This window comes from Corvus cornix, chromosome 5 (assembly GCF_000738735.6).
Source record: "Corvus cornix cornix isolate S_Up_H32 chromosome 5, ASM73873v5, whole genome shotgun sequence".
NCBI classification, from domain to species: Eukaryota; Metazoa; Chordata; class Aves; order Passeriformes; family Corvidae; genus Corvus; species Corvus cornix.
The window spans coordinates 38,738,059-38,763,851 of NC_046335.1; the positions used below are offsets into that span (position 1 = coordinate 38,738,059).

At 41.6% G+C, this 25,793-nt stretch overlaps 1 protein-coding gene across 3 annotated transcripts in view; it reads left to right on the forward strand.

The window, feature by feature from the left end:
* The window catches only part of LOC104698284 (transmembrane protein 263-like), a 208,698-nt gene that overhangs the window by 155,983 nt on the left and 26,922 nt on the right, over positions 1-25,793 (forward strand). Inside the window, exon 2 of one of the 3 annotated variants that reach the window (XM_019280459.3) lies at positions 16,756-16,834. The exons of the other annotated variants lie outside the window; for them this stretch is intronic. Coding sequence (XP_019136004.1) covers positions 16,771-16,834 — 64 coding nt within the window. The 5' untranslated portion in view covers positions 16,756-16,770. The remainder of the gene's footprint in view (positions 1-16,755; positions 16,835-25,793) is intronic. 3 annotated transcript variants of the gene reach the window in all.

A 25,793-nucleotide genomic window follows, 5' to 3' on the forward strand; every position in this document is an offset into this window, starting at 1 on the left:
AGCAACACAGCTCAGAGACAGTCTGCAGTTACAGAAACCTCGAAAAGCCAAGGATCACATAACATGTCTGCATTGTGTATTCATTCATTTCATCTGGAAGAAGGAAAAGTTTAATAACTGAAAGCTAGACTAGGGAATCCAATCCATCCAGATACTACAAAGGGAGAAGACTGTGGAATATCAATGCACTTTGAAATCGGTATCCTGGTAGACCCTGGTGTATTTGTGATGATTTGCAAGTAACCTGACAGTGCATGAAATAATTGTCTTTGTAGATATGAAACAACATTGACATCAACTTTGAAATTTAAATGAGAGAAACAAAGTAAAGTTCTTTTAGATGCATAACCTTGGTGCATTGATTTACTTTTTCTTTATAATAGATTAATTACTTGAACAGGTATTAGTTAAATCGGTTTCTGGTTTATTATAAAACAGAAACAACTGTGTAAGGATCCATGTTCTTGAACAGTTACAGCATATTGCTTCCCACCCTGATGTAAATACAACCTAAACCAAAGTGATTTAATTGTCTGGGAGTAAATAATTGTTATTCAGGAAATGCTTTGCTTGGCCTGTCCTGTTGCCTGCCACTGTGAAATGCAAATCCCAAAGCAAATAGTGCTGTAGTCTATTTGTTTGTGTGCTGTGTGTGGTGCGCACAGGAAATGTGCAAGCAGTGGCTTTGGGAGCCAGTTAGGAGCTGCACTGGTGTCCAGTGTCTTTAAGGCAATTACTTTGTAACAAAGCTGTGTTTGAGCAGAAACTTTAATTGAACCATTCTGTCCTTTTCAGCATCCTGGGTTTGCTGTTGTATGGCATCTGCGGATAAGTAGGGAGTTATTCAATATTAATAGGTTTATTTTATCAGTTTAAGTTTTTTATTAGAGAGAGTTCCCTAGTATATGATAAAATCTTTATTCAAAGCTATGAAAAAGTGATAGAATTTGATGATCCTTCCAGTGCATTTGATACAAAAACATTTTACATTTCCAACAAAGACCAGTGCTGCCCTAATTACAAACTGTTACACTCTAAATAGTAGAATTTAATCTTGTCTAGTCTCAATATCAGCATTTGCTTTATCAGTCTTGTGAGGTGGTGTTTGTTGGGAGGGCATTCAATTTCATGCCATTTTAAGCAATTTCACTGGCAAAGAACATAGATTCACAATGTATTTAAATGGAAAATGGAAATTCTCAGTAAAAAATTCTTAAGATATCGTTTGAATTAGCATATAGTTCTCTGTGGGATGTGAGTCTGTGTGTAATCCTAGGTCTTTCTGTAGCAGCATCCTTCAACAGTCTCCTCCAAATTGTTTTGTGGAAGAATATTTGGTTTAGTTTTATATTCAGCACCCAAGTTCCCCATTCAATAATGGAAGTAAATCCACAGTGTAAAATACACAGAATTGGGAATGTCCAGGCAAACGCAGCTGCCAGGTGAGCTCTAGCTGTTAGCCAGAGCTAATGAGCAAGGCATTGTGGTGTGAGTAGCTTAAAAGTTATTTTTTCCATAAATCCAACACAACAATGCCACAGTTGGTGTCAGTTTTGGTGGAGAGGGAGGACCAGCTGCATTGCTTTCTGTGGCTTTGCCAGGTTCAAGGTGTGTTCAGAACCCAAGTGCACTCTGGGGAAAACATGTTTAAGTCCTGACAGCAGTGTAGGTGTGAGCACATGTGCAATGAAATAGATCGTCTCTTCTGCTGTAAAATGTGGCAGGGTCCCATTGGAGGAATGTGCTCTGGTAGGAGGCTGAGTGGTACAGAGGGACTTTTCTCACATGATCCCAAACCTCCAGGTGATGCATGCTTTCCTTTTGCTCTTAAAACCACTCAACCACAGCTGTGGCAAGGTGCTGACTGCTGGTATTGTCCTAAGTGCAGATATGAGGAGTCCATGTGAACTGTGGAGGAATATTTGCTTAGCAGGATTTCTTACTTTCCCTCTTTTCCTTTTTTTCCTTTCCCTACCTGCAACACAAGGGAATAAATCAATAATAAGTGAGAAAATACTGCTTGGGTTTATTGTTTAATTCCCTCAGTACTTGGTTTCCGGAGAACATAGGTTTAGTTTAAAGCAGTCCCTAAGCAACAATCTGGCTGTAACTCATGCTTCCCTTTCTTTCCAAGACACAGGAAGCCCTAGGTCTTCACAGACATGAGTCTTTCTGAGATTGAAAATATATCCTCATTGCTCTTAAGTGTGCTCAGGATGTTTTGTCACACTGGAAAATAGTCACGTCTTGGTAATGGCAACCTGACTTACAGAAGTATTACATTTGCCCTAAAGTCTGTCCTTTTCACAAGTTTTTTCAAAAGTTGTTAACATGAGGGCAATATCCAGCTCCCACTGAGAATCTGGCTATTTCTGTTAAGTGCCTCCATGGGAAATAAAATATTTGCAATATCTACCTCCAGTCTGTGCTTGATGAGCAGGCTGAACATGTAACTCCCAGGTTGCTGTTCTGGCATCTTATTCTGTGTCTTAACTGCAGAAATCACTGAAATCAGGAGAGGTAGGAATGCAGCTGAGAATTTGTGCTAGCCAGTCTTTTTAGCTTGCTGGACTTGATGAAAGTGCCATTTCAGTTTGGTAATGTGAACAGTTAAGCCTGGTTTCATTACTGCTTTCACAGACTTTTGTGTGAAAGAGATCAGATAAAAGCTGGAATTGTAACTACAAACCAGAAAAGGAAAGGAAGTCAGAGCAGGAAACGGGCATGTCGTGTCCCATAATTTGCCAGCACTTCTTAATCCTCCATTGTTGTAAACTTCATATTCTATTTCTGTTTATCCATCCTTTTCTCCAAGGCTGCGAACTCAGAATAGCTTTGCTTGTGCTATCCCCATCTGTCCCAGCTGTGTGCTATTTCTGAGCAGATGATGCCATTTGCAGCATGCTGCCATACTGTGTAACTTCTGCAACGGGCAAATATCCGCCAAAGCCTGTGGGGGCAACACCAAAATTTATTACCCTGGTGACCTCACTCAGCTCTGCAGGAGCTGAAGGTTAATGCACTAATTTTCGGTATCAGTCTACCTTCTGCTGTGGTACTGTTTCAAAGTGCCTTCTGCGTTTCAGGGAGTGTTTTGAGTTCAGTACATTTAAATCACTTTTATATGATTTTAGGTTCAATAAGGTAAATTTGTTGCCAATATAAAATGTCTTCAAGTATTTTGGGAAGAAGGTTTGATTTGAGCTGGTGTTCATTATGGGAAGACTAATGGGGCCACTGATCCCATTAATTTGTTATTGACCCTTAACTTCCTATGATGGGTCAGGCATCCCTACTTTAGCTTCAGGACAAGTTTACCCAGTGAACGAGTTATCATCCTGTTGTGTAATATCTTTCTTTAGAAAAGTTCCATTCATCTTTAGTGTCTGATTTCAATAATATCTACTTTGTATCCAGTCCTACATGTGTGTAGCTTGAGCTATTAAATGCAGGTTACACAACTTTGGCAGGATCCCATACCACATCCTGGTGTCTCCCCAGTACTGTAATATAACTGCCAAGAGATCTGTGTTTGTGGAATTGTAGATAATATCTTTTTCCAACTTAATCCATCTTGGGTTGTGGCTTTTCTAGTTCATCATATAGAGACATATATGAAATGTTCTGCAGAGTACTTCAAAACAGCCCAGCCAGGGCAGGCTTGAGACTTGACTCTGTGTGAGCCTCAAGAAGTTCAACAAAGCCAAGTGCCAGATTCTGCACCTGGCTTGGGGCAATCCCAGGTGCAAACACAGGCTGGGAAAAGAATGGATTGAGAACAGCCCTGAGGAGGAGGACTGTGGGGTGTTGGTGGATGAGAGGCTCAACATGACCTGGCAATGTGCTCCTGCAGCCCAGAAAGCCAACCATGTCCTGGGCTGCACCAAGAGCAGTGTGGACAGCAGGTTGAGGGAGATGGTTCTCCCCCTCTACTCCATTTTCGTGAGACCCCAACCTGAAGTACTGAGTCTGTTTCTGAGGTCTCCAATACAAGAAGAACATGGACTTGCTGGATCAAGTCCAGAGGAGAGTGAAGAAGATGATTAGAGGGCTGGAGCATCTCGCCTGTGAAGACAGGCTGAAAGAGGTGGGGCTGTTCAGCCTGGAGAAGAGAAGGCTCCAGAAAGGTTTATTGCAACCTTCCAGTAGTGACAAGACAGCGGGGAATGGCTTCAAATTGAAAGAGAGCACGTTTAGATTAGATGTCAGGAAGAAGTTCTTTACTGTGAGGGTGGTGAAGCACTGGAACAGGTCGCCCAGAGAAGTTGTGGATGCCCCATCACTGGAAGTGTACAAGGCAAGACTAGATGGAGCTTTGAGCAATGTGATGTAGTGGAGGGTGTCCCTGCCCACAGCAGGAGGTTCAGATCTGGATGCTCTTCAAGGTCCCTTCCAACCCAAACCAATCTAAAATTCTATTATTCTATAGGTGTTATCATAATAATAGAATTGCTTGTTTTTCAGTAATGCATTTCTTCACCTTTTTGCTTTCTCTGTCCTCCTGAAACAAGGAGAGCCTGCATGCCTTCCCTTATGTGAGAAATCTTTTCAGGAAGGACCTCTTCTGATAACTGAGAAGAATGCTGGGTGCTGCAACAGCCATATCAGTCGGGGTGACTTTTTGTCAGGTGTTTGTTGTCTTTGCAAGCAGCTTTTCAGTCTGTCTTCCCTGGCTGTCAGCCTGGCAGCCAGAGCTCTGGTGAAGAAGGATAGTGCAGCTATGTTTCTCTGTGTCTGACTGTAACATTCCCAGCCCAGGATACAGTGCCTCATCTCCGCCACATTGAAGGGACTAATAAAATTTGGAGGGAAGGAAGGAGTGAGTGAACTTTCTTGAAGCTTTATGACTTTAATTTGTCTTTAATCTCCAGACAACCTATGCCTTTCCTTGAAAATCTGTGTGTCTTCAGGAACCTGTCATTGTAAGACAGTGAGCTGGTCCAGGGTGGGAGCCTGAGCTGTCTCCTCTCCTGCTTCCTTGAAAGCACAGTACGTTTCCTGCACCATCCTGCCTAGGGCTGAGGTACAGTCCTACAAATGACAACCAGGATACTATGCAGCACCTCACAGCCCACCTCGCTGGTTTGTAAATAAAAGCAAAGGGTGCCTTCACTCACATTTGCCCATCTATTTGGAACTCCTTTAACAGACATTACTGTCTGTACCATCTGTGCACCCTACGAGTGTGCTGTGTCCCCCGATGCTATCTCATCTGCACGGCCTGAAGGCAGGCAGCACCGTGCTTGTGTTCAACAGCTCGTGCTGTCTTCTGTGCTCCGTGGTTTGTTGAATTGCTGCTGTCTTGTCACGCAAGGTGCCTTCTGTCTTGACTCTCTTCTTATCAGACTGGAATGTTACCTGCTGGGGGGGGAACATGGCCATCCTCATCTGGCTGTTGGCTCTGGTCTTTTGCCATGTTACTTACGCTTCTAATGGCCCAGAATTTCTATAAACTCTTTCTCTAATAAATTAATCTTGTAAGTTTATGTTTTCTAGTGGGACTTTTTTATTAAGGAATCTTATTTATATACAAACATACAGTAAAAATGTGAGAAAGATGTACCTTGCTGAAAGCATACTGACTGCAACTTAAAAGGCTTTTTTTAAGCCTCTATTTTAGTTTCCGTATGCTTTTTATCTCTTGAACTACAGAGAACAATTTCCTCTGCTTTGAGGAAGTTCTGTAATTTAACTTCTCGTTTCCAACGTCCTCCTGTGTCTTTTATCTCATGTCTCAGAATTTTAAAGAATTTCATTAGCCACTTTAAGGACATTGCTTTAGCTGGAATCTGCTTTACTCTGTAAAGCCTTTTTAAAAAATCTTTTAAAGCTTAGTATTTCTTACAGTGTCTCTTATAAAGGTTGTATTTCACACTTGAACCAAAACTACTAGTCTTGCTAAAGTCTACATCTTCCCTGTAACTCTTGGAATAAAAAGCATTTGAAGGGTTTCCAGGTTCCAACTAGGTCTCATTTCTGAGGACCTTCCCAGCTCCTTCACTCCTACCTGTAGGTCTGGACCTTCCTCTCTCACCCATGCTCTCCAGGGAGCTCTTGCTGCGCACCCCATGCCACGATCTCTTTGGAGTCTGAGCAAAAAGGAGAGGATGGTCTCAGCTGGGGGCTTGTTCTTCACATTGTCTGAGTTTCTTCTGCCTTTTCCCTGGAATCTCTGCCTCAAAAGCATGTGCAGTTATAGGGCCAAATGTTCCAGGTGTCTTTGTTCTAAATTTATGATCTTGTGTTCCTGTGTAACCTCTTGGAACAGCTCGTCTTCTCCAGAAGCTCTGCTTTCACTAATACTGCTTAGCTGCAGATTAATAATGATCTTCTAGTCATCATGCTTCTTATTAAATATTTATATTGTGGTGGCACATAAAGGCTGTAATTGGGGTCTAATTGTGCTTATTTACTCAGACTGGTTCCGAGACCTTTGGTACTACTAACTCTAAGCTAGCAACCCTCCTACATGTCCTTGTCCTTCACTGTCATTTTCCTTGGTCAGGTCAGCGCATGAAACGGATCCCTGATTCCCTGGTGTGGAAACTGAACAGCCAAAAACTGCAGTGTGCTGACAGCTCCCTGTGCTTGTTCTCTCTTCATCCTTTCTTTGATTTATTCTTGGAGTTTTCTAAAAGAAGGGGACAGGGCAGCCTGTCTTCCGAATTCCCCTGCAAATTTTTGCCTTCGTCAGTGTGTCTTTTCTATGTCTGTTGATTGTAAAGATTGTGAGGCAGCACAGGTGAGCAACTGCCTTCTTCCCTCACACACATAATGCAGATTGCTTCTCAGCTCAAACTCTATAGCTCAGCTGCTGCCTGTGCCTTATACATGTTGAAGAATCTTAGTATCTTTCCCATTTCTTAAAAATTAATCTCCTTTAATCCTGGCAGCACTGTAAGGTTCAAAGATGTTTTACATTGTGTGCAGGTAGGATTACGGTTTATTCGTTAGTAGAAGGGAAAGATTGATTTTTTTTTTTTTCATGGCTGAAATTCCCTGGTAGTTTTTTCTTTGCTGAAATCCTAGTTGGTGCTTTTTTCTCTGCTCAGCCTGACTGCAGAAGGTGAAGGTGTAACACTCAATACAAAAAGTAAATGCCACAAGTCCTGTTGAAAGCAGCAAACTATCATTACCCTTTTGTGACAGACACGTAGTATTCTGAATCACGTTGTGCAAGGTGATCTGCCCTTACACCATCCACTCTCCCGTTAGCCACTGTGTTATCATCTCCAGTTTTCATTGTTTTAATAGTTGCTCTGGTCTAGAAGAAAGAGAATTTTGGACCCAAAGCAAGACATAAGCTTGTCAATAAATATTCCCTTCTTGCTTTAGGATTTCCTTAAACTCGTACGGTCCAGTTGTCAACACAAATCTGTCATATCTTAGGCAGCAAATCACTCTAAGGCAAAGCAAAAGAAATTCTCAGCTTGAAGTGCCCCCAAACCCTTCTTATAGTGATAGGAGCACTGCAAGATGTTCTTCGCCTTGTCTCTCTGGGTGATTGAAAATGGAGCTTTGTTGACAGCCGATAGACCAATTGTTTATTTTAAGAAAGTGGAACAGAATACATTGTTGTGTTACAGAGCAAAGTCATCTAGCAGAAGTAATGAAGGCAATTCTGAAATAGCATCGTTTTCTTAACTTTGGGGGGGGGGGTTGTTTGTTTGTTTTGGTTTTGGGGTTGTTTTTTTGTTCATTTTCATAATAGCTGGAAGTCTTTATTAGGACTGTGATGAAGGCTGGAATCTTTTGTTCATGTCCTCATGTCTTGTAAGCACTGTACAGCACAAAAGACAAGTGAGCCTTGAAGTAACAGGTCCTTACAGGTCCAATGACTTCTTTTGCACAAGCACATACTCTATTGCACAACTCTATTTCCGTATATCAAAGAGGCTCTTGGGGCTAAAAATCCTTTTTCTCCTAGTCACAGCTCAATTAAGTCCTGTCTGTAGATTATGATTACTAAGATCTGAGATGGGAACAAGGGTTTTAAGAATTGCAGGGGTTCTGTCTCGATTATAAAGTGGATGTAAACTATTGGTATAAGGAGAATACAGAGCAGAATTGGATGCCTCAATATTTGGAAAAGACACAAATAGGAAGTCAGGTGCAACACTGAAGATGTCCAGAATTTACACAGTTAGTGTGGTGAGGATATATGAACATGAGAAAAGAGGAAGCAGTACAAAATTAAACCCTTCAGCAGTTCAGTCTGGAAAGTCTTCTGGCATGATTCAATGACTGGTAATTAATAAGCAAGGAAGATCCAGCGAAAGAAAGGAAATACGAAAAAAATAACAAAACCACCAACCCAACAAAAAGCAACAGCAAACAACAGTGAATGAGTTCAATAAATTGTGAAAATTATATGGCCATGCAGAAGAGCATGGTGACAGACCCAGATGCCTGGGATGAGGATTCTCCATCTAGAGTCAGAAATCTCGGCTGTAACCAATAACTGAGTGTGAAGATGATTAGAACACGGATGATTAGAACCACAACTAGAACATGGTCACAGCGGTCTCAGCTATTCTGAGTATGGCTTTATGCAGCATCTGGAGTTCACAAAAACAGTCTGTGAACAAACACAAAAGCATCTGCAGATTCATGTGGAGGTTGTGTCTGTGCTGAGCAGGAGTGTTTGTGGTCTGTGTGCTGGGTGTCTACAGATAGGTCTGTGAGGTGCTGTGGGTGATCAGAATGTTGTTGTTTTAGCCTGACTCTGCTAAGGTGCCCCATAAAACCACTGGTGCCAGCCCAACTTTGATGTTTACAAGAATGAGCAGAGGCCAGTTACCTAAGTTGTAGCCACAAATATGAAAGAGAGGGATGTCAGACTCATCAGGGAAACTGGGGGAACATTGTTTCCATTCTGAAGAATTCCCATTAGTCAGGTATGAGGTAAGCTTCTCTTCTGGCCATTATCATGTTCGTGCCCTCAGTACCTTACTCCTGAAGATTTTCATGCCAGCACTGTGAAGTTAAATAGTTCTGCTTTGTAACAGTTCTGCTTTGTAACTGTGAACATCAAAACAGGCTAAAATGCACAGGGTGCTTCTCCTGCCAATGGGTTTACCCTTGTGCAGGAGTTGAAGACTGGGTTGATCTTTGGTCCTCCATGTGGCGCTGGTGAGACTGCCAAGGATGAGGCAGCCCATTAGTATCTGCAGGACTTCGATTTTTGTTGTGGAGAGTTTTGCCTGACTGGGAACTGGTGTGAATAAATCCAGCTCGAGCTAAAGCAATGAAGTTTTATATCTTCCTTCTGATTCTTGAGCCATTCAGTTTCCCTTTTACGAATCATTTCAAATAAAGAATGTCTGAAGTTGTGAATGTACCGTGAGCCAGAGGGACCCAAGCAGCAGCAGTGAGACAGTCATGCTACTGTGAACAGGGGGAATAGAAGGTGTGGTTTCTCACTATCCCCCAGTTTTTTCTAGCCTGCCACTTTCTTTCCCCTGTGTACAGTATCTGCCGTCTGTGTGAGTGTAATTTAGTGCTAATTAAGAAGTGAGTGGGAGCCATAAGCTCATTTCATTTAGAACCTGGAAATGGCCTCCTGGGAGCTCAGAGAGGGTACCGTCTGCTTTCTCACCACAAAAGCTTCTCCACCTCACTGCCGTAATTCTAACCACCGAGCTCCAGATCTCAAAATTCAATGCCAGCTCAGATTTACGGAGCATTAAGCAACTGAATTAAATCCTCAGCATTCACTCGGCGTCAGCCTGACTGAGTAAAGGATTTCACGGGCTGGGGTGCTCTACAAGGCCATAATTTATAACGTTATGCAGAAGCCGCTCCTCTGAGTTTTATTTTGGCTTGCCGCAATTTCTTTTTATTAAGGCCCCAGTAGTATTTGTTGTTTTTCTGTTTGCTTTGATGTGGGAGTTTTAGATTAAATCTAAATAAATAAATTAGGTTTAAAATTAAATTAGGTTTCATTTGCATGAGTTGGGGAGTGAAGTGCATCTTTCTTTCACCATATAAAACATAACAGACCCATTACCCATCACAGAGCCCTCACTTGCTCCTGAAGAAAAAATGACATTTCCTTCTGCGTAGAAAATACTTAAAAATCCCAAGAATAGATTTATAGGAATATTTTAACCTTTTCTTTGATCCTTGAAATGTCATTGTTCTGTAGGCTACATTGCAAAACGTGACCTTTTATAGGAACCGTGGGATGGATTTGATCTTTGGAAGACGTTTTAGAGATAATGCACTACAGGGTGCAAAAAACGTTCACTCATGAAAAGAGAGCTGGAAATGGTTTTGTCTGCAGATATTTGTTTGTGGTGTACCTGGAGGACAAAAGTGTTGTTTATGATGAGGCTGATACTTCAGGGACAACAATGAAGAAAATAAGATAACACAGTCTCTTCTTTTGGTTTAATGTGCAACAGTTTTATTTTCATTACATTTAAAAGAAAAAATTAAGTAGCAGAAGTTGTTCACATGGGGGATGCTTGCAAATTGATGTGTCTGAAATGTAACAATTTTTTATGAGCACTTGATCTTTGCTTTTCAGAGTGCACTCTGACTTCCTGACTGGGAAAACACAAAGATGAGCAGTTCTGGGAGGAAAAGAACTGAGCCCTTGCTTCAGATTTGTGTCTGCCCTGGTAGTATTCTCTTTCATGGTGCTGCAGCCCAGCTCTCTTGAGCCCATTCTCTAGTTAACTTGCAGCCAGCATTGTCCATGCCATTCACAGTATCAGTTCCCCGGCGAGAGATCTTGGCATGAAAAGATGTGTTTCAGCATTTTCACGATGTCTGCAAGAAGCTTGTGAGTGAATGCAGATGTGAGTCCATGGAATCACACGGTGTGGGTGATGTCTCTGCTTCTCTAGTAACTCTTCCAAACCAGATCATTCTGAAACATGTCACAGCTATTAGGACCAAATATTGTCAGGTTGTACCTAATTCCATAGTTCTTGCATGTGCAGAATTTTCACTGAAACCTATTGTTGTTGGCAATATGAATTGGATTTTCCCCAGAATATGAGAGATGTTGTTTCTGTCCCAGTAGAGCTTGCAGTCCAAGCAAAGGGAAAATCTGTCCAGTGAGAATGCAGTAAGAAAGATAGTGCATGAGAGAACAAAGATCACAGGTTGGCACCCTGGTTATTGTTTATCCAAGTTTAGGATGAAATAGGAGGCAAAAGCACCAAACGAATTCTGAGGCCATACCAATATTAAAAGAGTTCCTGGCACTGGCTCTTTGGGCTGCTGAACTGCCTGACCCCTAGAGCGAGACTGTGCTGGACCCCAGTCACTTCGGAGCTTGGGATGGAGATTTAGTCAAGAATTCACAAACACCTTTAGAAGTCAAAGTGCAGAAGACTGAAGGGTAGGAAAGAGATACTGGCCTTGAGGAGATGAAGTTCTAGATGGCAACAACCCCATCTTGCAGAGACTGAGAACCATGATGTGGCACAGAAGTCCTAGGGGCCTTTCAGGGAGGCCATGGAGACCTGAACAACATTGTCGTCAGAGACACTGGGCCTGAAAGGATTTCATACATACCTAATGTGCTGGAAAAAAAATTAGTGTCTGGGAGTCACTGGCCTTTTTCAGTGTGACATGACTATTGGGAAGTGATGGCTGGTGACATTTTGAATGTAGGAAGTGAAATGAGAAAACCAAAGATAGCTCAATGGCAAGTTGCATCAGGAAAATAATGCACGTGTATATTAAGTAACAGTATAGTCTCCTCACATTGCTCAAATAATTGAGTTGTTACTCTGATGCTTCACACAGATGACTTTTTACGGGGCTGTCCCTTGGGCAAGCAGGGTTCTGCATGGAACACCTGTCTGGTCTGTGTATGATGTTTGGTCTCTGTGTGCTGCCAAAGACAAGTTGAAAATTGCAAGTGCAATGGTATATGAATTTTTCTCTGATTCTGTGATAGTACTGGTGAAACACTTAAGTGTAACATAGTCAACCCCAAAATGCTTCGAACAGCTGAGAAAAACTTTCAGATGAACATGGGATATTTCACTTGTATTGTAGGAAAAAGGTGATGATGTGTAAACTCCCTGTTGTCAAGTGAGTTGTCAGCAATATTAATGTGATGTGTACCATATCTGGCTGCATTGTGCATCCTGTTAGAGGTCATGAGATTATCAGAAAATCATTATAGCATGAATATGTTTTATGCTTGGTGATTTGTACGACACTGTGAGATCAAAAAGAGGATTTTGTTGTCTAGGGAAGCAACTTAATCTGTGATAATCCAAGCATGTAGTAAATCATAAGAAATGGCTGCATCTAAAAGGTCTCTTCCAGCAACCAAAAGTGAGCTTGCCCACAGATGCATTTAGGGTTGTTACTTTTGCCTTCCTCCTGTGTGTCACTTAACTGTGGCTGCAGGATAGTGTACTTACCTGTATTAAAGAGTGGGTAAGGGATAAGAAAGGCAGTATCAATGCCTTTGATATCATCAGATGTCCTTGCCCTAAGAAAAAAACAATTCTAGACATTTAGTGAGACTGTACTTCTAAGTCATGATTTGAATGCATGAGACACCATATTGCATTGTGGATTCAAGCCCTCTGTGCCAGTGCTTAGGAAGCATCTCCATCTTAGTTCTCTGAAATAATACTCAGTAGTGAAGTGATGCTGGGTTTGTCCTCTATGCCTTGATGCAAGAGGAAGCACTGGACAGAATCCAGAGCAGAAATTCAGAATTAACTTTCAAGTAGATATTAATGCACTTTGTTATTTTTCCTCATTTCCCCAGAAGACTGCACAAAATAGACACTTCCCAAGATTCAAGGAGGCAATGAAAGTGTATGGCAGAGCTCCTTCAGAATTACTGCACCTGTTTTTCTTCTCAATTGCATAATCCAAATAATTGCCTTTGTTCTGTAATCCCGTGAAATTGATTCATCCTATTCTGAAATCTCTTTGCAGTTGGCACTCCCAAGGTGATCTGTGATACTAGGCATGCCATTCCACAGGCCATGGTGAATCTGCCTGGGTCAGTGGTCAGGCTTGCCTTCGGAGTGAGATGTTTTTGAGACTTTTAAGTGTTATTGTGTGTTTTCCACTCCACTGCTAGAGGAGTTTTGGGGTGAATATTCCCCAATATATATCTCTCTAACTTCTAGCAATCAGCATTTTAGGCATTTTCTGAGCCAAATACTCCATCTGAACCATCCTGTCTGATAGTCACTGATAGACCTGTCCTCAGTGAATTTATCTAAGTACATTTGGAGCCATTTATGCTTTTGACCTCCAGAGAAATCCATGGTCTAATTCCACAATTCAAGTGTGTGTTATCTAAAAAAATCCTTTCTTTCATTTGTTTTAAACCTGCTGCTTGATCATTTTACTGGCTACCTCCTGGTTTGTGTGGTATAAAAAATAATGAATAATCATCCCTTATTTAAATTCTGTACACCATTCATAGTTTTAAAGCTTTTTATCATATTCATCCTCAGTCATATCTTTTCCAAGCTGCAGAGATCTAAACTATTTATTTCATTCTCATCTGGAAGCTGCTTTGTAACTCTCAACCAACAGAATTGCAACATTATTTTATCTAGTTCTATTATGTTCTTTTCAAGGTGGAAAAATCATAATTGTGCGTAGTATTGTAGATGTGTGCTCCGTGTTGATTTATACAGTAGCATATTTAGGACTTCTCAGTTCCTTCTTGGTTATAGTTCATTCATGGGGACTACACCCCTGGTTTAATTTCACAGCAGAAGATACAGAGGGATGTAATTGGAAAGCTGCGGTCTAACACAATCTGGTGGAGTCAGAAAAAGCCACGTTCTCCAGAATTGCACATCTATAGCTCAGATCATGATTCACCATTTTCTTTGCTACGGTTTCCATCCATCACCCTTCATTTCACATTCTAATGCTCTCATTTCTTCAGTGTCATGAATTGCTCATCTAGAAAACTTATTAATGGAAGATGTCAGAAATGTAGGTGGATTCTGTTTCTCTGTTACTTAGAAAAATTGACTCCTGGATGCCTTGCATTTCTGAGCTATTTGTTTTTCACTTTGGATGCTGTATTTTCAAGGAGTTATTGCTTAATAATACCAAGGTGCTCTAGTCATTGCTTAATAATAGCAAGTTGCTTTAAAATAGAAGGCTGAGTGCCTAGAATTTGCTTTATTGTATGAACTTTGTGCAACCCCCATCTCTTCAGCAAAGACCACTTTCCTCCTATTTTAAGAGGTACAAAGCAGGGAGTATGAGAACAATTATATTCCTCCATTATTTTGTGGCATGAGCCACATTGCATGAGCGCACATTCTAATTTAAGAGTGATTTTGTCATTCCCATTGGCATTTGGAGGGTTTCACAGCACTCAAGCTTTGCCAGCCTTCCTACCCACAAAAGGTAATCTTTGAGTTGAATGTTCAAGGAGCATAAGTTTTGAAAAGTGAATTGAATTGTTAAGTTCAGAACGTTATTTGTTTTCATACTGGAAATTGCATCCACATCCTGAACCTTTTCTTTCATCTGTCACTTCCCTCCCCCACCCCAAACTCCACATCCTACTAAACTGTGATAATCTCTTGTGCCACTGTTCTAAACTTAGGAAAACATGATATTGGGGCATGTCTTCTCAAGAAGACGTTGTTGGGAGCCTGCTGTAGAAGCACAGCAGGAAAGATGTGCTTGGGAAGGGGTGGCTGTGTCATGGGCAGCTCAAGGGATACACAGTTGCATCTGGCTAATAAAACTTCAGCTAACAGAAAGGTGAACTCCGACAACCTTTCCAGAAGAGTAAGAGCACAGTCAAAGGTGCTGTATCTTGGATAATCATTATTATGATTGAGTCTTGTCCTGGAACTCTTGCAGGAAGTTAAGGCCCAGCTCTACTCCTCTTGGAAGCCACAAGTTCCTTTTTCTCTTCAGCATCACCCTTCTGCTGCCAGCGACTCTAAAGATGGACAGTCACAAGACAAATGTCCCAACCCTCTGCAGGGTATAGTTTGAAACCCACCACACTGGCACAGTGCTTGCATATAGAACAACAGGCTGTGGAAAGCATTCACAACTACTTTAAAGCAGATCAAGATTTTTGCAGCCAGCCTCCTGACAGGTTGTGCTTGGAGAAAAGAGGAGGAAAACCAGATGTATCAAATTATGGGCTGAAAGTTTCTTGCATAGGTCTGCTTGAGATTTACTGTTGTCCAGTGCAAAGGCGCATGATGCCTGATCGAGGAACACAACAATGAGTCTGCAGAGTGATTTTGTCCCCAGTGGTGTAATGTCACTTGCAGTGATGAAAGAAAACCTCTCTGGCTGTGTAAAGAGACACCTGAACTTTTTGTCACCTTGAATACTGGGCTTATTCTAGCTTTTCTCCTCTGAGCCTTCATCTCTGCGAAGGGTCCTAGAGCAACATTTTTTCCAGGTGTTTGGGGAAGTGTTTTTCCCCAAGGACCTGTATGTACTGTCATATAGTGTAGCTCTGTGATGCACATGTTAGAATATCTCCTCTGCCTTTACCTCACAAAGCCCAAGTGTGAAACCCTTTTCACTTTCTTTCCTCTTCTTCCCCTCCCCATGCTGACAGCAATGCACAAGTGATGCCTTAGCAATGCATCTGAACTCAAGTCATGGCTGTCTGAAATTTCAGCCCTTATGAGAGACAGCAGACCGTGGAAGCCACAATTTTTTATTGTGCCCTAGGGTTGTTGTGAGTGAATAATCAAAAGAGTATGATTCAGTTGTAGCCATAACGTTGTTTTTTCCTCTGGTGCCACAGGCGTGGAAATGCAGAATTGATATGCTCCAGTGCTGGTCACAGGTGCTGCCTGATCCCTTTAATGAAGGAACTGTAATGGTTCTTACTTCTAGTGAATCTAATCCCTAGTACACGACTCCTCTTCTCAGGCTAGGCTTAATTCAAGGACAAGTAGTAATGTAAGGACTTTGCTTGTCTGTCTCACTCAGATACTTCACTCCCCAGTGACCCCGTGCCTTTTTAGATCTTTCCTATCAGAGCACAACCATCTCTGACGCAGACACCAACCAAATGTGTTCAGACAGCCCATGCTGCAGGATTTTTGCTTGTTTCAAAATGAGTGTCACCTGTGCTTCACCAGTGTGGGCCCCGAGACCATAACTGCATAAACAAACTGCGTCAGGGATGAAGAGGTGCCAGACACAGGCACTGATTAAGACAAAGGACTAGGTAGTTCTAGAAACTTGATTTCTTGGTGTAGCTCAGGTTAGCTTTGTCAGATTGTCAGTCTGTATGGCATGATTTATTCATGAGATGTTAATTCTGTGTCTGGCTCATGGACTAACAGCATACTTGCCTAAATTCTTACCCTGATGCCAAACTACCTCCCCTTCCTGTTCCTACTTATAAAATGTGTCATACTTGTGAAATTGCGGAATTAAACCCTTCCTTTCAAGCCAGACGGTAGCTGCAAAAATCCTGAGGAAACGTCTATGGGGAATTTTCTTTCCCCTTCTGGATTTTCTTTATGTGGTTTTCTGTTTCTTCCCTGCTTCTTTCTCCTTTGTAACTTCTGGGAGCAAAACAATACCTCTGTGGACACGTTTCAAACCAGTGAACAGGTTTCATCTCAGGGCTTTGCAGACACAGTTCTGCATTCTTGTCTTCAGACAAGGTTTACACAATAATTGTATGAGCCTCTGCTCTGCATCTCCTGCCATGAATCAGCTTTACTACTGTTCATTATTTCTGTGACTGTCAGGAAGCTAGATGGAAGTTGCCTCTTTAGATCTTCTCATTCTCTCTTTCAGTATTGGACGTGACAAATGAATGAAGATCTCTTCTGCAGAAAGTTTACAGAAGTCCAGAGGAAGAGAGATGCTGTGCAAGGTGATGCATTGCATGATTGCACTGGCTAGAGAGCTCCTTGTTTGCCTGCCTGTAGGTGATGTATTGGGCAGGATTGCTCATGGCACCCATAGGAACAGGTCTTCATGGAGTGGGAACAGGTGAAATGAAGCAGGAGGTAGAGCAAAGAGAGAGAAAATCTTCAGAGTGACCACTAGAAAAATGATGAAGACAGTAATGGCATTAGCAAGGCTTCACGATATGGGTTTGTTTGTTTATCTAGCTCTTGTTTACCAGCTCTCCATCACTTCCCTGAGCTGACACAACTAGAGAATAATGGCAGGACTTTGCAGACCTTGATGGTCCATGTAACTGATGGGAGAGGTAGAATGTTTGCCTGCTGTCCACTGATTTCCGTACATCACTAAAGAACCTTCATTTTTCCTTCACCTTTCATGTTTCTTGCACTTTCTACTACTCCTTTACAAAGAGATAACCAAGACAAAATCCCATTTTTTGCAGAAGTTTTTCTAAAATTCTCTATGAGTGGATTCATGTTGTAGTGCATTTTTCAGAGTGCTCCCACTCTTTAATGCCCAGTTTTTGTGTTCAGTCTTACATCATTCCTTTCAAAGGCATCCTGAGGAAGAAATCTAATGGCTGACTTCTAAAAGATTGCTCTAAGCTTGGCAGGACCTCAGTTCATGGAGTAGAATAGTACATCAGTGTAACAGAATGTCTGGGCAGTACTTACAGGGCAAGCAATTAAACTGCAACAACAGTGACCCTTGAAATGCAATGTCCCAGCATACAGTAAATTTTTTCATGTTAAAGGTTATGTTGCTTCCTCAGGAACCGTTTTGGGAGATTTTTCACATCACAGTCTGGATGTAATTGGTGCATGCTGGAGATTTATTCCTCCAACAGGTCAAATAACCAATATATTTCATTGCTAAGCTGAGTGGGGCTTTTATTTTCTCGAATTATATTTCTATCAAACATTTTTTGTCTCTTTCATGGTTCACAGAGGATTTGGATCTTTTGGTGCTTGCAGCCAAGTGGATTTACCCAATGGGTCTGTTCTTACTCCAGCTTCTCCTTTAGTGGCAGCTGTTGCCAGCAGAGGAGTAGTTTGTGTGGCCACTAGTGTTTCATTCATGTAGCCATGGCTTTCTGCCCTGCCTCCCTCACCCCCAGATGAAAATGTGAAAATGCATTACAAATCTGCTTAGCAGATGGCTTGTAAACTCTTCCTGTTGCAGCAGTGTGGGGTCCAGTAGCAGTTTCTGTATTTATTGTGCTTTCTGAGAGTTGCAGGGTTCCAGTGTGAATGGTTTATGTTGAACTTGAACTTCGTAGGCTGTGCCTTACCATGGATCAATAGAGAGTAAAGGACTGTATAGAGTCAAAGAGAAAGTACCCTCTAGGAGAACATTAAGGAGGAAAGAGAAAGTGTGCAAAAATCTGAAATTACATCTCATCAGTTTTTGCAGAGAAATCCTGTCTCTGCTCTTCGCTGCATTTGCATTACAATATATTTAATAACACTGTGACAACAGTTCTCAAATAATGCATTATAATGGAATATGGTAATTTGTATGCAAGTTTAGAAACATTTGTAGGATTTTAATTTTCTTGTGCTATGTTTCCCTGTTTCCATTGTCATGGGGTGTCTGAATTGGACCTCTTACACACATTCTCAGTAAATCATTTGCACTAATAATTTTGCAAGTAACCTTATTAGACATGTTCTTTCCTGAAGCTGAGGCAGCTAATGATGAACCTGATTTTACTATTCATACATACGCTGAATGCAGTACTCCTTAGCTGTAATTTAGAGAATAAGGTAAATAAATAGGTATCTAAATTATCTGCAGTCTTGCATTAACCCTATGTGTGATTCAACTTCCTTCTTCCCCCAGGGAAATAGAGTTCGTCTCTGGTCTGTTAAGGTCAGTCTGCTTATACTAAAATTTAAATTACATTCTTTTAGCTGCAATTATTCTTCATATATAGTTGGGCTTGGCAACATCTTTTATAATATAAGTATGTTTGGGGAAAGGGATGCGAGGTAATTACTTAATCATTTTCTCATGTAAACCTGTATTTTCTAGTAATGTTCAATGAGGAAACAGCAAGGGGGAGGCGAGGAGATATTGCAAGAAATCACTGTCTGGATCCTATCCTGTCTGTGGAAGACTTCTAGCTTAAGTGCTCATGGAGAAAATAGGAGAGGCAGATGCAAGTCCATCCTTTCGGGTCACAGGGCTTTCCGTTCCTTAAGAAACTTCATTTTCTAACAAGCTAGAGAGTGTTTTGAGGCCGATGCACTTAGTCATGCTTCTTGCAGTCTTGTGAAGGTACTGGTGAGAATGCTGAGTTGGCAGGGAGAGTGCTTTAATTCCACTTCTTGCTCCAATGCATGGTTAATTATTTTTGCATAGAAGAAAATGCTAAAAGAAGTCCATTCCAAAAAACAGGGTAGCCTCAGTATGTTGTACTTTACAAGCAGTTTGGGGATAAAAATTTGAATCTTTAGGGCCATTAAGCCTAGTTTTCTTCTATCCTTGGTGAATGCTCTCACCTCTGAGCTGTTACATAAAACTAAATGCACCGCCAGTTTTGTGAATCCAACCATTCATTTTCACAATTTTTTTTCCTTCTAAAAAGCACTATAAAGGGCATGTTATTTTCTGAATAAACCAGAATGTTTCCTGTTGAGCAAGGCAATGGTTTCTGGTTCTGTCTTCTCTGTACTGAAGGGTTTTATACTGAACTTGAATTGAAGCAGATCTTTCTCTTGGTTAATTTTTTTTTTCATAATATGTCTGTTTCAACACACTTGGGGCGGTGTTATTGTTGTTGTTATTACTATTATCATCATCATCATCATTATTAGTATATAGCTTGAGACCAGCTCTGGATTATTTTGAATGGGTCTGCAAAGTTTGTTAAGATAACTTAATATTTGCAAACATTTGCAAAATGCCACATTTGCAAAATTTCAGAGAATCAGGATCTCTGTTAGAAAGCCACTCTGGGACCAAAGGTTGAATTCATGGAAAACCACAGGTCAAGTCTAATCCAGCAAAGCACAAAGGCACCTGCTTAATTTTAAGGAATATGGAGTGTCCTATGGCCTTTTACGAGTCTCATGGTTTTAGGAAGCATTTTTTAGGACTGAGGTAGAGCACTCGGTGCAGGACAAAATCAACTCTTTAATGAGCTTAACAGAAAACCCCACAGGCATATTCAGCATGTGCTTTTTAAACATGTATAATTGGGTCAAATGAAAACTAATTCCCACTGGAGTCCAGCCATGCCCAAGGAACCCTTCCAGGATTATTCTTTGAAATCCTTCAGGCAGAAATATTTCCATGCCAATTTCTACTTCCTTTTGATTGTGGAGCTGCTCAAGAATAGGCTAACAAGAATTCTTCTTCTCTGAGGATTTTTCCTGTTCTCCATACCCCTCCCCTACCGTCATTCTCCCTCTTGCTTTCCTCACTGCTTCTCAGCATACTAGAAAAGGTCAGAAGCAATTTGATCAAGCATCCCAAGAAATGAGTGTCTTTGAAGAAAGTGCAGGTCTGTGAAATTTGCATATGAGAGGTTAATCTTTTGAGGAGTTGTTGGGTTGGAAATAGAGCTTTATAATGAAAAATCACCTTTGAACCTTACATCTAACTACTTTAGGTTAAAAAAAAGTAAGTCCTTTCATTGGTAAAAAAAAAGCCTTCCTACCAAAGGTGTCTTCTCTCTGTTTTGCTGCCTGGGTAATATATTTGGGCTGGGTTTTTCCATCCTTTGATACATACTCTACAGACACCAAATGAATTAACAGTCCCAGAGGGCTGTCAAAATGCAGAAAGTTATAAATTAAAGACAGGCTTAGCCTAAATTGGTGTCTGAATTCGTGAATGAATTGACACATGGCTGTGCTTGTTCTCCGAAGCAAGAGCTGTTGAATCTCTTCAGCTACTGACCTTACTCTCCCTCGCCAGAACTGCCTAGTCTTTTCCTTAGTTGATAGTGCATAACAGATGCTGTATTGCTGTTGAAGTGTACATCATTCTTATCTGCTGGTAAGAGTTGCAAAGCTGTCTGTTTACTTATTGATACAATCTGAGACTTCAGTGGATCCCTCGCACATGTTAGCATACACTTTCTCCTTGATGTCCCAGTAGGATTTGTCTACTTTGGAGACTGAGCATCTTCACTTTTGCTGTAGCTTATTTAAAAACATGCAGGAAGTCAAGCTGCAAAGCAGCTAGTTAAGTTTGCAAGTGGAGGGGGAAGCTTACACATGCCAGTGCTGTGCATTAAATCTGGAAATGAGCCATTCTGATTTGGCTTACGCATTTCACTGTCAGGTGTTGGCCTTTTCAGTAGTAGCAGGATTCCTCCTCGTAACTGAGATCCAAGGTGAGAAACCCTCCAACACTTAGAGACGGGCTTTAACTCAAAGTGTTTGGTGCATTTCATTTTGATCTTGGCTCTCTGATTTCCACAAGTTCCACTTTACTTTGAGATCTTTGGGTTGTTGAAAGCTGGCACACGATGTGATACTTCTCATAGAAAATTAAGGTGCACTTGCCAGAGGACGATACTAGCCCTCCCTGTTACGGGTCGTTTAATGTGTAGTCTCTGCTAAATGGATCTTCTCTGGGATATTTTTCATTCTTGACAGGGAAGACAGACAATCTGTTGAGAACAAAAGGGAATTATTTCTTGGTTTTTGGCAGTGAGGTCTCTCTTCGGTTTAGGACTGCTGAGCAGAACAGCTAGATTTCATCTCTGGATGAACTTCAGTCTCCACACTCCTGTAGGAATACCTGCAGACAGGGAGTGTTTAACTTCCAGCCAGTGACAGGAGAACACAGCTGATATAATATACTTTCTCTAGCTGCAGCCTCCTGATGTAATATATAGTTGTCACTTTGTCCATGCTGGACTGTGCCAGCAGGGAACTAATAATGCCCAGCAAAGGTAGAAAAATGGTATCTGTTTTATTTTAAACAGAGTAGTTTAGGCTTTCTGGCTTGCCTTCCTTTTTCTTTTTTTGTCTTTATCCCCAGGAGGTTATTTTAGTGCTTCTATAAGGAAAAATAAACGCTCAAGATGGAAGCTGCAGGGGGTGAATTGGTCACCATGCTCCAAGCAACTTGGTAGAGTTGAGTTCTGCCAGACAGGCAGTCTCCTGGTTATGCAGAATGCATTAGAAGAGAGTGGGGCCTCCTGGCTTTGCACAGCGAGGGGCAGGGTCTGGCCCCAAGCACACAAGTAGGCTGCTGGGGAGTGCAGGGCTTGGGATTTCCCCATCAGGCAGCAGCCCTGATGTTTGGTGAATTCGTACGAAGTAGACTGCAGTTTACCCTAATGTACACTGGTGCTTTGGGAGGGCCCAGAGCTTTAGAGTTTTGCTGCTTTTAAGCAAATTAACATAGTCATGGCAGCAAATGACTGTGATTTTTCCTAAAGATGAACAAACTCTGGGTCTAATAGAGGCCTGCTATTTCTCAGAAATTAAAATGCTGCTTCCCTAAATGAGGCCAGGGAGGATGATCAGACGTATAAAGAAGGAAAACATTGCCAGGCAGTATCTGGGACTGGATAATTCGCATGAAAATACTCCCTGTGTCAGAATCAAATAGTCTCTGTGATAAGAAAATAATTCTTCCCCAGCTCAGAGGATATTGAGTACCAAGATTTTTACATCCTCTTTGAAACAGCCCTTTGTCCCTATCAGTACTGGTGGTTTATTTTTTTTCCACTGGACAAACATTGATTTTTCTTGCTGCCAAACCCTGCATTTCTAATGGAGCTTGAAATTAACACGATTTTTTTGTAGTTGTTGTTGTTTACCTCCTTGTTTGCACACCAACAACCTAAATGATGTTGGCACAGCTTGAGGAACAGGTTTCTTGAAGTTTTAGTTGAATGCAGCAGGGAAAGCACAACACATCTTTTTCTCCAGGCACTACACAAGTAATGACAGCCACATGGTATTGAGGGGTGGTTTTGTGTATCTGTGACACTGATTGAAAGGCTTAGTGTGCTAGTTTGAAAACAAACCAGTGGGAAATCACAAGTCAGAATTATAATTTAATAGGAAAACTAAAATAAATGCAATAGTACAAGAACACTGACAGAGTCAGGATACAACCTGGCACCCTGTTAGTCAGGGTGGTGGTAGCAGTCCAGATGAAGTGGTCCTGTTGAAGCAGTGATCCTGTAGAAAGATCTGGTTTTTTTTACCTGAAGGTCCAGTGATAGCTCTCGTCCTCTGGGAATCCAGTAGGTAAGGGCTGTTTGTGCTATTCCAAACCCCAGATTATATCCAGGTGAGAATGCTTGGCTCCCCCCCTGGGCGGAGCAGCTCACAATGGGCTGATGTAATTTTATGAGTCAGGCAGTGGGTCCTCGATTGCCCATCAAACCAGATAGCCTTTCCAGAGGGAGTTATCAGGGATGAGTCATGGTAGGAGATAATGAACACTGCCCCACCTGCTTTAACAGCTTGTGAAGATGATCATAGAATACATGTTTTTGGTTACATCTTACATTGTAACATAGGACACTTGGGAAAGCTTGCATTTGTTTAAGGTATCTGGGATCCAGAGGGCATTCTTTATCATACTCTGCTGGGATGATTTCAGTGTGCTGCACATACAACCTTGAGGTAGCAACTGCTGCAGTATCCTGTAATTCTGCTCCAAGAACCTGTTCCTATGAAGAACCTATTCCCATGTTTTAGAGAAACCTTTTGTGAGGTCTGTGAATTAATCAGAGAAATCTTGATTCAGAGAAAGTGGCAATTAGGCTGAGATGAAGAGTGTTCGTAAAACTGTCCTATGTATCAAAATTCCCTCTCCCTCCCAACCTTATACATTGGGATGCGGAATTGGGGTGGTACCCTTGTATAAAGCCTTAGTCAATACGATAATCTACTCTTGTCTGGCTAATTTTTGCAGTTTCAACTGGCTATAAATTACAGCACATACCTTTTACAGCAATTTGAGAATCTAAATATCTGAGTCTTTTTTTGAAACTTCACAGCTATCCTTCAGTCACAGTACCAGTTTCCCTTAATCCTCTCACTTGGAAGAATCCTTGTAGTTAGAGATAATGGTCTTACAGTATGGCTGAATTTCCTTGCTGTAAGTTTGAATAGATAATAATAGCAACAGATTTCTCCCTTCCTTTGATCTTCACATAACAGATTTTTTTAAATGATGTTTTAAAGCCTGTAACTAGAAATTACTAAAGGTAAGATACTCCTAAGATCTTGCACTTGGGACCTTTTGGTAATGTGGGTTATTTGAGAGAGCTTTTTACCCCTCCACAATGAGAAAGGCTGTGACTGAATCCCAGCTCTGCTGTCAGCAGTTTGGATCCATTTTCTAGTCTCATTTTCTTAACCATCTGCCAAGAATAAGATGTGATCTTTGGCAAGAGCTTGTGTTCCCATATATTGAGAGTGGGAGATACACACCACAGAACCATTCTGTATCAAACCTGACTGGCAAAGTGTCCAGAGTATTAGGTCAGCAATTTTCCATCAAATTGCTGTCAGTTATTGTTGATCCAGTGTGAAGGTCATGAATTAAGCAGAAAGGATTTGGGCAGTTCAGGATCAAGATCTGAGCGGCTCTTATTCAGTGAGTAAGAGCCTCCTATCAAGGTCCTTGTTAGCTATTGCAGCTGGAAATTCTTTTGAAATTATTGTGTCAATGTACTGTTCTACTTAGGAAAATGACTGAGTGGCAGTGTGACACTATACATTTTGTATTTGTTTTCACTCTCTGACTTACAAAATCTGTTCACTTTCCATCTCCAGCAATGATTTTTCTTCCTGCCAGAGGCACAGACTTCACCTGGGATCTGGAAAAATCAATCTATGGCGTTGTTGTCGCCCATGTGGAGCGGACATAGGGCAGGACTCAAGGCACATGTCCTAGAAGTGCAGAGCATCCTCATTGGTGCTGCACTGCAGGCTCCAGTCTCCTCCTCCTCTCCCAGTTCTGCAAGACTAGGAGTTGAAAATTTATGCATGTTAGTCAAGTCAGTAGTTCTAAAGCTTAGGAGGGGCAGGGAGCAGAGATGGTGGATAAGATCACCACTTCTCAGCACTGCCTTTTCTTGATCATTCCCTTCAGTTTTCGCTATGCAAAGCCCCCAGAGGTGAGGTTGTACACCAGGACAGAATCACTATCATGTGGGAGAAAGCCAAGAGATTTATGCTCTAAGACAGCTGGGAGGAACTCATTTGGGGGTAAGTCAGCAGTCTTCTGTCAGTGAGATAAAGGTGTTAATGAACCAGCAGCTTTGTTCGATCAAGTTTATTGCAAGCCAGGATTAGAAAGTTTCTTTCTAAGGACTTCTGTATCTCTTGGCTGCGATGCTGTGGGGCTTGACTCAGCAGCATTCAGTGGCATTCCCTGCACTGTGTTTTACTTCTGTTCATTTCTGCTCTTAAGATTGAAATGTCGTATTAGATTAAGAGTTCTACACATGTCAACACTATGAAAGGCTTCCCTTTCACTTTAGCAGGAGTGGGGACTGAGGTACTGTGTTGCTGAGGGCGTCTGATGGAGTTTGGCTAATAAGATCTGATTTCATGAGGTTCGCATCCTATTAAGGCAAGAGGGATCAGGCCTGCAAGCATGATAGAAAAGTGCAAACACAATAAAACGGCTCTTATGAATATTAATAGGCCTTGAAACAATACAAGGCGAAAATTGTGATGAGGTGGGGGTTGAGCAACTGCTATCTGGTGTAGCACAACAGCCTCCCTTTCACCTTGCTTCTGCCTGCAGCTTGTCACTCACAAACCCTGACAGATTTGGAGATGGGGCTCAGGAATTTGATAGCTTCCCTGAACCCATTTCAGCTCTGCAGCTTGCAGCCTCTACGTAGGCATGAGTGCAACTAAAGTAGCTGATCCCTATGCACAATCCCTATGTTATCAATCTTCCCTAGCAGCTCTAACCAAGCCAAG